Raw genomic sequence first — 15,493 nt, 5'->3', positions numbered from 1 at the left:
CTTTCTGATTGATGTTTCAGGTTTCTTAGGCTATATTCCTAGAAGTGGGATCACTGTGTCAAGTGGGAGTTCCATTTTTAACTTTTTGAGGAAACTCCATACTGTTCTCCACAGTGGCTGCACCAGTCTGCATTCCCACCAGCAGTGCTATGAGGCCAGCATTATGCTAATTCCAAAACCAGATAAAGATACTACCAAAAAAGAGTATTACAGGCCAATATCCCTGATGAATATAGACGCTAAAATCCTCAACAAAATGTTAGCAAATTGGATCCAGCAATATATTAAAAAGATCATACACCATGATCAAGTGAGATTTATTTCAGGGTTGCAAGCTGGTACAATGTTCAAAAGTCAGTAGATGACATAAACAAATTGAAAGACAAAAATCACTTGATCATATCAATAGACACAGAAAAAGTATTCAACAAAATCTAACACCCATTTTTGATAAAAACTCTCAGCAAAGGGGATTAGTGGGATCATATCTCAACCTAATAAAAGCCAAATATGACAAACCTACAGTCAAATCATACACAATGGGCAAAAACTAAAACCATTTCCCCTAATAACAAGAACAAGACGGGGATGTCTGCTTTCACCACTCTTATTCAACATAATACTGGAAAGCTTAGCCACAGGGATCAAATGAGAAGAAGAAATAAAAGTCATCCAAATTGGAAAGAAGGAGTAAAACTGTCATTATTTGGGAATGACATAATATTGTACATAGAAAACCCTAAAGACTCCACCAAACTACTACTAGATTGAATAAATGATTTCTGCAATGTAGAAGGATACAAAATTAACACCCAGAAATCTGTGGCATTTTTATACACAAATAGTATATACTCAGATAGAGAAATGAAGAAACAATCCCATTTATCATTGCAATAAAAATATTAAGATACTTATGAATAAACTTAACCCAGGTAATAGAGATAAAAGACCTGTACTTGGAAAACTACAGGACACTGAAAAAAGAAATAGAGGAAGATACAAACAAGTGGAAGAATATGCCATGTTCATGGATTGGTAGAATTAACATCATTAAAGTGTCCATACTACCCAAAGCAATCTATAAATTAATGCAATCCCTCTTAAAATACCAATGGCATATTTCACTGATTTAGAACAAATATTCTAAAAAGTTGTATAGAATAAAAAAATACCCCAAATAGCCACAGCAATCTTGAGAAATAAGAACAAACTTGAAGGGATCACAATAGTTTTATAGATATAAAACTATACTACAAGTCACTATAATCAAAACAGCCTGGTACTGGCACAAGAACAGGCATATAGATCAATGGAACAGAACAGAGACCCCAGAAATCAACCCAAACCATTATGCTCAATTAATATTTGAAAACAGAGGTAAAAGAATACAATGGAGTAAATACAGTCTCTTCAATAAATGATTCTGGTAAAATTGGACAGATACATACCAAAAAGATAAATCTAGACCACCAATTTATGCCATACACAAGAATAAACTCAAAATGGATAAAAGACTTACATGTAAGTCATGAAACCATAAAATTCTAGAAGAAAACATAGGCAACAAGATTCATTTTTTCTTTCTTTTTATTAAATGTATTGAGGTGACATTGGTTAATAAGATTATATAGTTTTCAAGTTTACATTACTATGATCTTCATATTGCATTATTTGCCCACCACCCAAAGTCAAATCATCTTCTGTCACCATATATTTCATGTCCTTTATCCTTTACTACCCACCACCACCCCATTCCCTCTGATAACCACCATACAGTTGTCTGTGTCTATTAGCTTTTCTTTGTTTTTCTTGTTTGTTCATTTGCTGCTCTCATATCCACATATGAGTATCTACCCAAAAATTTGAAAATATTTATTCACAAAGACATATGCACTCCCATGTACATTGCAGCATTATTCAAGGTGGCCAAGAATGGAAACAATCAAAGTGTCTTTCAATAGATGACTGGATAAAGAAGATGTGGTATGGGTTGAACATACAATATAATATACAGATGATGTATTATAGAATTACACCTGAAACCTGTATAATTTTATGAATCAATGTCGCCACAATACATTTAGTTAAAAAAATAAGTAGAGTGAAAATAAAAGATGTGGTACATATGTACAATGGACTACTACTCAGCCATAAGAAAAGATGCAATAAGAATATCATGTTAAGCGAAATGTCAGACATGACATCTGGGACTCATGTGGGATAAATACCACTTCTTAAAAAATAAAATAAGTACCACTTCTTATTCCATAGCAGGATTTGGCAAACTCTTTCTGTAACGAGCCAAATAATAAATATTTTAGACTCTTCAGGCCATAACATCTCTGTCACTACTACCCAACTCTGAAAAAGCAGCTATAGATAATAAATGAGTGGGTGTTACTATGTTCCAATAGAACTTTCTTTTCAAAAACAAGCTGCGTGCCAGATTTTATTCACTGGCTGCAGTTTGCAGCTATCTCATCCATAAGATGGATAAACTATAGATATTTTCTTGACAAATAAGTTGTTTATCTATTATAATCAGAATTTTTAAAGCTTTATTAAAATAATTAACATACCATTCAATTCATTCATTTTAAATGCACAATTCAATGGCTTTTAATATATTCATGAAGTTGCTTAACTACTACTGCTATCTAATTTTTAGGACATTTTAATTACACAAAAAGGTACACCATACCCTTTAGCAGTCACATCCCATTCCTCCCAGCACTGCCTCAGCCCTGGCGGGACCCTCTTCCACCTCCACTGACCACCAGGGGGGCAGACAGTCGACCAGTCGCTATGACATGCACTGACCACCAGGGGGCAGTCAACTGGTCAACCAGTCACTATGATGTGCACTGACCACCAGGGAGCAGACGATTCGACTAGTAGGTTAGCTTGCTGCTGGGGTCTGGCGGGTTGAGACGGACGAGATGGGCCGGACATGCCATGGAGCCCTCCCACAGTCCCTCCCCTGCTGGCCAACCTCCCGCATTTCTTCCCTGTCCCAGTTGTGCACCAGTGGGGTCCCTTGGCTTGGCCTGTGCCCTCTCACAATCTGGGACCCCTTGGGGAGTGTTGGAGAGCCAGTTTCAGCCCAATCCCACAGGGGCAGCACCACTCAGCCAGAAGCTGGGCTCAGGGCTGGAGAGTGCAGTGGTGGTGGCAGGACCCTCTCCCACTTCCATGGCAGTGTTAAGGATGTCCGACTTCCCCTGAGGGCTCCTGGACTGGGAGAGGACGCAGGCCAGGTTGAGGGGATTCCCCCCCACCCCACAAGTGCACGAATTTCATGCACTGGGCCTCTAGTTGGAGATAATATGACTCCATTTTGATATAACTACCTATGACACATGTACCTGAGCTAAAGACAATTGGAAAGATAAAACAGCCTGATAACCTCACTTCTGACCCTATGCCTTCTTAGAGAAAACATGATGGATCTCTTAAAAGGCCTGCTTTCCCATCAGGACTATACATGATGGGCAGTGTTCTCACCAATATTGACAATTTCATCACCAACACTGTACTCCATCTTTCAGCATTCTGTAGTATGCTTTCAAAAACCATCCTATAATCCAATATTTAATTGGAACTCCAATTTTTCCCATAAATTAAGAAAGAACTTTTCAAGGTACTCTGAATATATACTTAATTTTTCAGTTCCTCCTTTCACTACAGATCAACAATTAGACCAACAACTTGACCAGATCCTCATGAATAGGTCTATTAGCTGTCCCCAAAACCAGTATGATTACCCTATTGTGCCACTGTATAATTCATGCATAATAACAAAATACTATCCTTTTTTCTTTGTTATTCTATATTAACATGATTTTCATCCCATTACTCTGATCATTACTAAGTATTTCAGAAATAGACCTCACCTTTTTTTTTTGAGAACCCCCTCTTACACCCCTCTGAATCAATATAATTTGACTGAGTTGGTTGGTCCCAAAATAGGTATCTGTTCCAGCTGAACCAGAGATATTAGCATTTATAGACTTATTCAGTACTATCCCCCACAGTGACTAAAGCTGTAAGATTAAACCTTAGAAATTGTCAGCAATCAAGGATGGCTTCCCACCTATGGGAAAAATAAAGTAACCAAAAAATATATATATATATGTGGAAAGAAAGGGTCTGCAATGGGAGAAATGGAATTAAAAAAAAAAGTATCTTAAGCATCTTTTCATATGTCTATTAGCTATCTGTATGTCCTTTCTGGTGAAGTGTCTACTCAAGTCCTTTGCCCATTTTTTAATTGAATTGTTTGGGAATTTTTTTGGTGTTGAGTAGTAGTATGAGTTCTTTATGAATTTTTTATATTAACCCCTTACCAGATGTATCATTGACAAATATCTTCTTCCATTCAGTAGGTTGTCTTTTCCTTTTGTTCATGGTTTCTTTTGCTGTACAAAACATCTTAATTTGATGTAGTCCCATTTATTTATTTTTTTTGTGTTCCTTGCCCAGGGAGATATATCATAAGAAGTATTCTTAAGAGATATGTCAGAGATTTCACTGCCTATGTTTTCTTCTAGGAGTTTTATGGTTTTGAGTATTTCATTTAAATCTTCAATCCATTTTGAGAACTTTCTGTGTATGGTATAAGAAAGTGGTCTAGTTTCATTTTTTTGCATGTGTCTGTACAATTTTACAACACCATTTATTGAATAGATTGTCTTTACCCCACTGTACATTCTTCCTTCCTTTGTCATATATTAACCACAATGAGATATCACCTCACACATGTCAGAATGGCTATCTTCAATAAATCAACAAACAACAAGTGTTGGCATGGATTTGGAGAAAAGGGAACCCTTTTGCACTGTTCATGGGAATACAGAATGGTACAGCCTCTATAGAAAACAGTATGGAGTTTCCTTAAAAAAAATAAAATAAAAATGGAGTCCTTGCCCTGAGCGGTTTGGCTCAGTGGATAGAGCGTCGGCCTGCGGACTGAAGGGTCCCGGGTTCGATTTGGTTCAAGGGCATGTACCTTGGTTGTGGGCACATCTCCAGTGGGAGGTGTGCAGGAGGCAGCTGATCAATGTTTCTCTCTCATCGATGTTTCTGACTCTCTACCCCTCTCCCTTCCTCTCTGTAAAAAAATGAATAAAATATATTTTTTTTTAAAAATGGAGTCCTAGCTGGTTTGGCTCAGTGGATAGAGAGTCGGCCTGCAGACTGAAAGGTCCCAGGTTTGATTCCGGTCAAGAATACATGCCCAGGTTGTGGCTCAATCCCCAGTGGGAGGCGTGCAGGAGGCAGCCAATCAATGATTCTCTCTCATCACTGATGTTTCTATCTATCTATCTATCTATCTATCTATCTATCTATCTATCTATCTCCCTTCCTCTCTGAAATCAATAAAAATATTTAAGAAATAAATAAATAAAAATGGACCTTCCTATGACCCAGCAATTCTACTTCTGGGTATATATATATATATATATAAAGAAACCCAAAAAACTAATTTGAAAGAATATATTCACCCCATATGTGCATTGCAGCACTATTTACAATAGCCAAGATATGGAAGCAAGCCCATTAGTAGATGAGTGGATAAAAAAGTTGTGGTGTAGTGATGCCAGTGAGGCTCAGTGGTTGAGTGTTGACCTATAAACCAGGAGGTCAGTGTTCAATTCCCAATCAGGGCACAGGGTCTCGGGCTCAGTTCCCAGCAGGGGACATGCAGGAGGCAGCCAATTGATGATTCTCATCATTGATGTTTCTATCTCTCTTTCTCTCTCCATTCCTCTCTGAAATCAAGAAAAAATATATTTTTATTTATTTTTTTTTTTGGCGACTCTGGTGGGATCCGAACGAAAAAATATATTTTTAAAAGAAACATTTAAGAAAGTTGTGGTATATATATAATGGAATATTTATTTAGCCATAAAAATATATTAAATCTTACAATTTACAACAGCATGAACCTTAAGGGTATTATGGTCAGTGAAATAATTCAGTCAGAGAAAGATAAATACCATATGATTTCACTTATATATGGAATCTAAAGAACAAAATTAATGAACAAACAAAACAGAAACAGACTCACAGATAAGCAGACTGATGGTTGCCAGAGAGGATGGGGGTTGGGAGACTGGATGAAAGAGGTAAAAGGATTAAGAAGGAGAAATTGGGCCCGGCATTGATTCCCTCTCATCATTAACGTTTCTATCTCTCTCTCCCTCTCTCTTCCTCTCTGAAATCAATAAAATTACTTTTTTAAAGAAGTAGAAATTGATAGTTACAAAAGAGTCATGGGGTTGTAAAGGATAGCATAAAAATATAATAACTATGTGTGGTACTAGGAAAGTAATAGAAATATCAGTGGGAATACTTCGTAAATTATACAGTTGTTTACCCACCAAACTGTACAGCTGAAACTAATACAAAATAATAATAAAAATGTTTTAAAAAGTATCTTGATAGTGTTCAAGTTCTGGTTTATACTTGTTTCTAATGCTGAGCCATATTGTTATCATTAGGTTCAATGAACTACCCATAATCTTAGTAATAAAATATCTTTTGCTCAGACTAATTTGATTTGGGATTTTGACCTAAGCACTCAGCCACCTGGTAGAAGTTCAATAAATTCAGTATGTTCTAAAAGTTTTAGTGTCGTTTTAAGCATCAATGACTTCAGATATAAATGCCATGACTTATAAAAAATAAAATATCTGAAAGCTTAATTATTTCCACTTTCTTAACATAAGATAGTCTTGTAAATTTTGAACAATAAATTTTGTTTCAATCTCTCTGACTGAATATAGAAAATGCTAACCCAAACAAAAAATTTAGCTAAAAAAATCTTTTTAAATTTGTATTAAAAAATTTTTAAATAAGTGCAAAACAAATGTATATAATAAAATTGCAATGTTTATTATAGTTCTGAAGTTTTTAAAGCTTAAAACCATTCTAAGACATTTGACACACTCTGTATTTAACAGAATATTAACAGCATCACATATCAAAGTATGAGGTGAGGCAGATGACTATTAGCACTAGAAAAAAATAGGCATTCAAGAAAGAGCGCTAAAACCTTTCACCAATATGAACAATATAAAAGAGTTGTGAAAGAAGATTTAGAAAGAGTATTTCTTTGTAGAGAACTAACAGATGTCTTGGGCCCTAATCCAAACCCTTAAGGGAGGGATGAATATAGTTAACCTTATCTCAAGCCTAGAAAGGCACTTTAAACAGAATATTCAGAAAAATTCTATGTTATCCCTAGTTATAGAGAAGGAAGGCAATGACAATCAAGATCTTTCCTATATACCTTACCTTTCTTCTCTCCTTTTCTAAACATATGAAGAACAGAAACCACAACTACTTAATAAGAAAGAACGCAATAAAAGAGAAAAGCCAGCCTGGCTGGTGTGGCTCAATGGTTGAGCATCAACTTATGAACCAGGAGGTCACGGTTTGATTCCTCGTCAGGGCACATGCCTGAGTTACGGGTTCAATACCCAGTAAGGGCATGTAGGAGGCAGAGGGCATGAAGAAACATCATTGATGTTTCTATTTCTCTTTTCCCCTCCCTTCCTCTCTGAAATCAATAAAATTATATTTTAAAAAATATAAAAGCTAAAAGCTAATCACATCTCCCAGCAGGCTCCAGCTGGGATACTGGGATGGGGGAGGGGGATAAGTCTTAACTTTGAATAAAAATTAAAATATTGACTATAATATTTTACAAGAAATATTAATTTTTTATTTAAAGCAGTGTTTATAACTTAAATGTAAATGAATTATTCTTTAAGAGTAATCAGAAAAGCTTAATTTTTATTTAGGAGCAGGGGGAAATTAGCCCAAATTAGCAAATATAAATGAATGCAAAGGGAAAAAAAGGGCTTTGTGATTTCATTCCACAACGTGCTTTTTTTAACATACCAGTTGTATAACTAATATAACCTTAGCCACCAGAAAGAACTGTAAGTTATCCACAGTGCCTTTGAAGATACTTCTTGACATGCAAAGAAATATACAAAAGATATTCTAACCAGACAATTGTATGAAGCTTATTTTGACAATAACACAATTTGAGTTGGATTATATCCTATAAAGTAACCCCTTCAGCTATTCTTTCTACAGCTTTCTATTACACCCAGGAATTATAAAACCAGCTGTAATTAGCACCAATAGCCTAATATGAGGAGCTAGAATAAATAATAGTATACATGTCTGTTGTAATACCATGGTCCAATGGAAAGAATATTCATGGAAATTAACTTCCTCCTTTAAGAATGGCTCTAGATTTAACAGCCGTGGGCAAACTACGGCCCTCGGGCCGGAACCGGCTGTTCTATCCGGTTCTCTTGCTCTCCCCTCCACTCCTTTACTTTGAATTTATATGAGTTCACACAAACACTCCATCCATGCTTTTGTGCCGGCCCTCCGGTCCAGTTTAAGAACCCATTGTGGCCCTCGAGTCAAAAAGTTTGCCCACCCCTGCTAGAACACATTACAGCTTTCATCTGACAAAGCTGTGCATGTTCTGACCCTGTTTTTCTAATAGGGAGGATTCTAAAAAGGAGAAATGATAAATAAGGCCTAACTGAATTACATACCAAAAATCTGACCATTAATGAATACAAGCCATACATCCTTTAGTTCCATTATAAGCAGCTTCCCTGGACTTTCATTACATTTTCTTTAAACTTTTCTATTAACTCTTGATCATTGGATTTTATAACTAGAAAATATGATCATGTAAAATTTCCCAATTTTTCAATGTTGAATCTAAATAAAAATGTTTGAAAATATTGTGGTATGAACTTTCTTAATATGTTTAACTTTAAAACATTCACCTAAAAATAATTATGAATTTATAAATAATGATCAATAAGTCAAAAGCATATATTCAAGTGATATTTTGTATGTTTGTAATTTTTATTTTCTAAATTTTAAAATATACATAACACAGAATTTGTCTTTTAACCATTTTTAAGTGTATAATACAGTTAAAAATATTCATATTGTTGTGCAACCAATCTCCAGAACTCTTTCATCTTTCAAAACTGAAACTCTGTACCCATTCAACAAGTCCCTATCCCCGATTCTCCCCAGTCCCTGGCAACCACCAATCTACTTTCTGTCTCTATGAATTTGACTACACAGTGTACCTCATATAAATGAAATCATAAAACTTTCTCTTTATGTGACTGGCTCATTTTACTTAGCATAATATTTCCAATGTTCATTCAGATTGTACCATGTGTCAGAATTTCCTTTTTTTAAATATTGAATCATATTCCATTGTATTTATATATTTCATTTTCTTTAACCATTCATTCATCATTGCACACAGGTTACTTCCACTTCTTTGCTCTTGTTACTAATGCTACAATGAATATGTGTGTATAAATATCTCTTCAAGATGCTAATTTCAATTTGGGGGTTATATACCCAGAAATGGAATTGCTGAATCATATGGTAATTATATTTTTAAATTTTTGAGGAACTGATATACTATTTCACATTGTAACTATACAAATTTTACATTCTGTGTGATTATTATTTTAAGTTTTAAAATTATACATATCATAAAATTGATGTAAGAACACTAAATTTTAACAGTGATCTTATTTTCTTCTATTTCAAATTTTTCTAAAATAAATACGTATTCAGTTTTATAATTGGAAAAAATTATTTTAAAAGCTTACCTCTCTAACACATTTGACTGTTTCTCAAATATTTTCAACATGGCGTTCAGTCGATTTGGTACTGAATACATAGTTTCTATTGTTTAAAAAAAAAAGAAAACATTTAAAGGTATTATAAATGACTGAAGTTTACCTCCATGGTGATATAACTCACTTCTATATGTGTGAGAACTACACAAGCATAGGGAAGAGACAGCAGGGTCATATTAAGTACTCAAGGAACAAAATGCTTAAGATAAAAATAGTTGCCATTTGCAGGACACTATACTACTTTACATTCTCCTAATACTCAAACAACAACAAAAAAAAGATACTATCACCATTTGCAAATAAATAAATTGAGGCTCAGAGTGGTTATATAACACTAGAGGCCCTGTGCATGAAATTCATGCACAGCGCGGGGGGTTCCCTCAGCCCAGCCTGCACCCACTCCAATCGGGGATCCCTCGGGGGATGTCCAACTGCCAGTGTAGGCCTGATCCTAGGGATCGGGCCTAAACCAGCGGTCAGACACCCCACTCACAATCTGGGTCCACTGGCTCCTAACCACTCACCCACCTGCCTGCCTAATTGCCCCTAACCTATCTGTCTGCCTGCCTGATCACCCTTAACTGCTTCTGCCTACCTAATCACCCCTAACTGCCTCCCTCTGCCTGCCTGCCTGATCACCCCTAACTGCCCTCCTCTGCTGGCCAATTTGGTTCTGACTGGTCAGTTTCTATGCCAGTCAGCATCAAAAGTTCCACCTCCTAGGCAGCCATTGGCTCCTCACAATACCCAGATTTGGTTCTGATTGGTCAGTTTCTATGCCAGTCAGTGTCAAAAGCTCTACCTCTTAGGCAGCCATTGGCTCCTTACATTCACCCAGATTTTATTCTGATTGGTCAGTTTCTATGCCAGTCAGTGTCTCTGGGCCTATGAATGAGGCCTGATCAGAAAGGTGGGGCTGATTGATTAGAAGCTCCTGTGGAGGCCTGGAGAGAAATGGAGGCATGGGTATTGGCCAGGCGGGGAGAAAGAGAGGCAAGTTCTGATCAACAGCTGTCACAGAGGCTATGGATTAGACCCTGCCTCTTTCTCTCTCTCTGCAGGCCTCTCTCCAGGCCTGATCCACAGCCTCCTAGGCAGTCACTGCTGGGTCAGGGTGCCGGCAGTGGCCCCAGTCAGTGCTGGGTCACAACAGCAAACCAGCACTGACTTCCAGTCTGGTCAAGCCTTCAGTTGTAATGGTCCTTACGACCCTGGCTCTTTATTATATAGATGATCAAAATTATGCATCTATAAGTGACAAAAGTGGAATGAGGTCCAGTGTGTGTGATCTCCTTCTGAAATCCTATCTAATAAAAGAGTAATATGCAAATTGACCATCACTCCAACACACAAGGTGGCTGCCCCCATGTGGTCAAAGATGGCCGCCCCCATGTGGACACAAGATGGCCACCACGAGATGGCCGGCAGGGGAGGGCAGTTGTGGGTGATCAGGCCAGCAGGGGAGGGCAGTTAGGGCAGTGGTCGGCAAACTCATTAGTCAACAGAGCCAAATATCAACAGTACAATGATTGAAATTTCTTTTGAGAGCCAAAGTTTTTAAACTTAAACTTCTTTTAATGCCACTTCTTCAAAATAGACTCACCCAGGCCGTGGTATTTTGTGGAAGAGCCACACTCAAGGGGCCAAAGAGCCGCATGTGGCTCGCGAGCCGTGGTTTGCCGACCACTGAGTTAGGGGCAATCAGGCTGGCAGGGGAGGGCAGTTGGGAGGGACCAGGCCTGCAAGGGATGGTAGTTGGGGCGATCAGGCCTGCAGGGGAGGACAGTTTGGGGGGACCAGTTCTGTAGGGGAGGACAGTTGGGGGGGGAGGACCAGGCCTGCAGGGGAGGGCAGTTGGGGGGAACCAGGCCAGCAGGGGAGAGCAATTAGGGGTGATCAGACCTGCAGAAGAGGGCAGTTAGGGGCAATCAGGCTGGCAGGGGAGAAGTTAGGCATTGGTCAGGATGGCAGGGGAGAGGTTAGGGGGTGATCAGGCTGGCAGGCAGAAGTGGTTAGGGGCAATCAGGCAGGCAGGCAGGCAAGCAGTTGGGAGCCAGCAGTCCTGGATTGTGAGAGGGATGTACAACTGCCCATTTAGGCTCGATCCCAGTGGGTATCGGGCCTAAACGGGCAGTCGGATATCCCTTGAGGGTTCCCAGATTGGAAAGGGTGCAGGCTGGGCTGAGGGACACACACACACACACACACACACACACACCTGTGCATGAATTTCATGCACCGGGCCTCTAGTTATATATAAGAAGACTCTAGGATGCTTAGAGAATTGTTTTGGTTGTTGCAGCTAAGCCAGTAAGTTCTATGGGAAAAATCTAACAACCTTGCTAAATGCTTTCAACTGAATTAAATAACCCATAAAGTTACCTAAGATGCTACTTAAAAGGAATCCAAGACAATGAGGATCCATAACTAAGAACTCTTAGGGTAATAATACAAGACTCTTCAATCTTGAAACACAGAATTATATGACAAAAAAACTCAACAATAAGAAAGCAAACAACCAGGTGGAGGAAAAAGCAGCAGAGTAGATGAAAGTTATACACACCACCTCTCAAGACCAAGCTGGAATTAAATTATAGAATAATCAACTTGAATAACCAACTGAAGACTAGATGAACAAAAGTCTTATGGCCAAAGACTTACAGAAGAAGCCACATTGAGAAGGGCAGAGACTAAAGGAGGGCTGGCCTCATACCCATGTGTGGCAGCTGAGAATCCAGACATATATATCAGCTGCAAAAGTCCACCCCTGAGTTATGTAGGGCCTCAACCACAAACCAGGCTCCACAGCCTAAAGCACCAGAGCTAGGAAGAGGTGTCTACATCTTGGTGTCATATGGCTGTGAAAATCAGCATGGATTCTTTATGCCAGGAAGAGAAAGAGTCTTCTAGAAACCCAGGCACCCTCTTAAAAGGCCACTGCACAAATTTCATTGATAGCCACTCACCCTGGTAGAGGGAGGGTGCATCAGAGCACACTGGAGTTGTTTGAAGACAGACTGGGTTTTGTGGCTCCAGTGAGAACGCTAAAAGAACAGCCACCAGAATCACTCTCCCACACCATCATAGACACCATCCTTCCTGAATCAAGCATTCCTCTCTTTAAGACCTCAGCCTGGGTAAATGCATTAGACCCACCCTCCCAAATCCCTGGCCTTGGCCCTGCTGAGTTCACACCCTTCAATAAGTTTGCTGCGTAAGATTGTGGTGTACACTTTTTTGAAGGAATGTTGAAGGTGAACTCAGGAGGAGTCAGAGACTGAGTTGTGAGGCTAGGCCATTTCCCTTCATCCAGCCATGAGACAGCATCAGTTTCATGCCATCTGTGTGACAGAGCAGCACAAGAGGGCCACGCACCCCAAGCAATAGAGCAGTGGCACCCTCGTGCCAGAACAGCAGCACCACACTCTCCAAGCACCATAGCAGAAGTGCCTTACCCACCTATGCACCAGAGTAGCTGGGCCTCTTGGGACTTATCACCGTGCACTATCCCCACCCAGGAGTTCCAGAACAGTGGCCCAGGAATTTCATCCCTGATGCCAGAGCAGTGGCACTCCACACTCCCAAAGTTGTTCCAACAGGCCTACCATTGAAAACCATAAGCTAGACCTGCCTGACTGCCAGTGGCCCCATCCTGCCCAGCATGCACTCTGCAGTAATGTCCGGTGGGCTCTCGCCAGCCTTGTCCCATTGTGCAGAAGACTCTCCAGGAGGTCCAGGCAGACTCTGGGAAAAACTAAGTTGTGTGGCTATATCCTGAGACTCTTGGCCAGTGGCCTCAGACCCAGTTCTGGAATCAAGTTTGAAACTGTATCAATCTGGTGAATACCACTCATCCCTACCTGGTGATTCACTGAGAAACTACCTCATGCAACTCACATATTTCCAAAGGCTTTTTCAATAAGTGAACCTAACAATCAGCTAGCAGGTAGAAGCATATTTTGGGAAGCCTTGGGCCTTTTGCTGACCTGCCCCTGGGCTCCATATTTATGAACATGGGCTTTGGTGCACAGCTTTACCCTTCCCATGCACACCCAGGCCCAGGAGAGGCAATCACAAACTGTGGATCACATTGTAACTCCAAACAGATATCCCAGGGCCTGTCACAGGCAGCACCTGATACTCATCTACACTGGAATACCTCCAAAGTGGCCCCATAGCCAATATATTCAGTGGTAGGATTCAGACCCTATCACAACATGAGCCAATTGATAAGTAGCACATACACAAAAAGAGATCTCGGCAGGAACCAGACAAAATTAGGGTGAAATCTGTTTCATGGGGTCAGCACACAGCTCATACATTACAGATTGAGGTCAATATTCATAGCAAGCCAGAAGGCCAATCCAACCAACAGACAGGCCAAAAGCAATCAAAACTCAACTACATCAGGAGGGTTCACATCACAAAAAGAAAATTCCTGGGGCACTTATCTCAGGTGATCAGGAACACTGTGCAACTGAACCCCAGTGGACTTCTAGAATATAAGGGCATCATACCAAAACTGGGAGACATCGCAGATTTACTTAATACATAGAATCAAATACAGAGAAGCAGCAAAATGGGGAGAAAAAGAAACATGTCCCAAATGAAAAAAAAAATGGAGAAATACACAGAAAAAAAAAAATACTAAATGAAATGAAGACAAGCATGCTACCAGAACAGAGTTCAGAAAATAGTTATAAGAATTCACAAGGGCGTGAACAGATAAACTCAGTGAGAACTCACACAAAAGACAGTGAACATTCTTTAAAATGTAGAAACCATTTAAAAAAAAAAAAACAACAACAATAATAAATGAAGAAACAATACCTGAAATGAAGAGTACCCTAGAAAAAAATCAACAGCAGATTAGATAAAGCAGAGGATAGAATCAGTAATTTGGAAGACAGAAGATCAAAAAATACCCAATCAGGAAGAAGGAAGCTAGTGAGGAGAGAGAGAGTGTGAGAGAGTGAGGGAGTGAAAGGAGAGTGTGGATGTGTGTAGTGAGTGTGTGTGTGAGCTAGGGACAGTTAGATCCCTCAGGACTTTCGGGGGCTGGTGGACTGGGCATTCTTAGACTGCAAGACCCCGCTGCTGCTGTAAACACTTTCAGGCGGCCAGCGCTAGCACAGAAACCATGCCATTTTGAAGGGCAGAATTGCTGTGACTAAGATTCTAGCCTCACCACCACACAGACTGGCCTCAGATGCAAATTGGGACCCTACTGGACAAAGACCTGCTACCATAGCTGCAGACCCAGGTACACCAAGATTCCAGACACCCCGGCCACAGATTTCTGTGAGTCATAGAGCACATCCCCCTCCCCACCGGCCTGCCACACTGGTATAGGGCCTGCTCAATGAGCAGGCCTTCCACAACACCAGGTGACTGTGCAAACCCCACCTCCTAGCAGGCCAGGAACTCTGATTATTGGCTTGTGTGCTTAAGGCCGCACTAAGCGCCAGTGACATTGATTCTCTGCACGTGCAAGCAGCGACTATTTTTGTCATCACGTGTACATGGAGACTCTGATTATCAGAGCACGTGGACTGATTCTTGGCACTGCACAAGGTAGCACTGAGCACCAGTGACTTTGATTCTCAGTGCACGCATGTGGGGACTCTGTTTCTTGTCATGCGTGCACGGGGACCCTGATTCTTGGAGCGCGTGTGAGGCCACACAGAGAGCCAGAGACTCCAATTATTGATCTCAGCACACACACACACACACACACACACACACAGGGACTCTGATTCCTGGCACACACTTGGGGACTCTAA

The 15,493-nt window shown here is 39.9% G+C and overlaps 1 protein-coding gene across 1 annotated transcript in view; it reads right to left on the bottom strand.

Annotated features, from left to right (window-relative positions):
- CCDC7 (coiled-coil domain containing 7) overlaps positions 1–15,493 on the bottom strand; it is a gene marked incomplete at both ends in the record, with an annotated part of 182,208 nt that overhangs the window by 43,683 nt on the left and 123,032 nt on the right. Inside the window, 2 exons of the mRNA XM_080654120.1 lie at positions 8,484–8,541; positions 9,681–9,756. Of these exons, the coding sequence (XP_080510246.1) occupies positions 8,484–8,541; positions 9,681–9,756 (134 nt within the window). The remainder of the gene's footprint in view (positions 1–8,483; positions 8,542–9,680; positions 9,757–15,493) is intronic.

This window comes from Plecotus auritus (assembly GCF_963455305.1).
Source record: "Plecotus auritus genome assembly, chromosome: 1".
Taxonomy (NCBI): domain Eukaryota; kingdom Metazoa; phylum Chordata; class Mammalia; order Chiroptera; family Vespertilionidae; genus Plecotus; species Plecotus auritus.
Note: the sequence above shows the minus strand (reverse complement) of the source record. Positions and strands in the feature narration are given on the sequence as shown.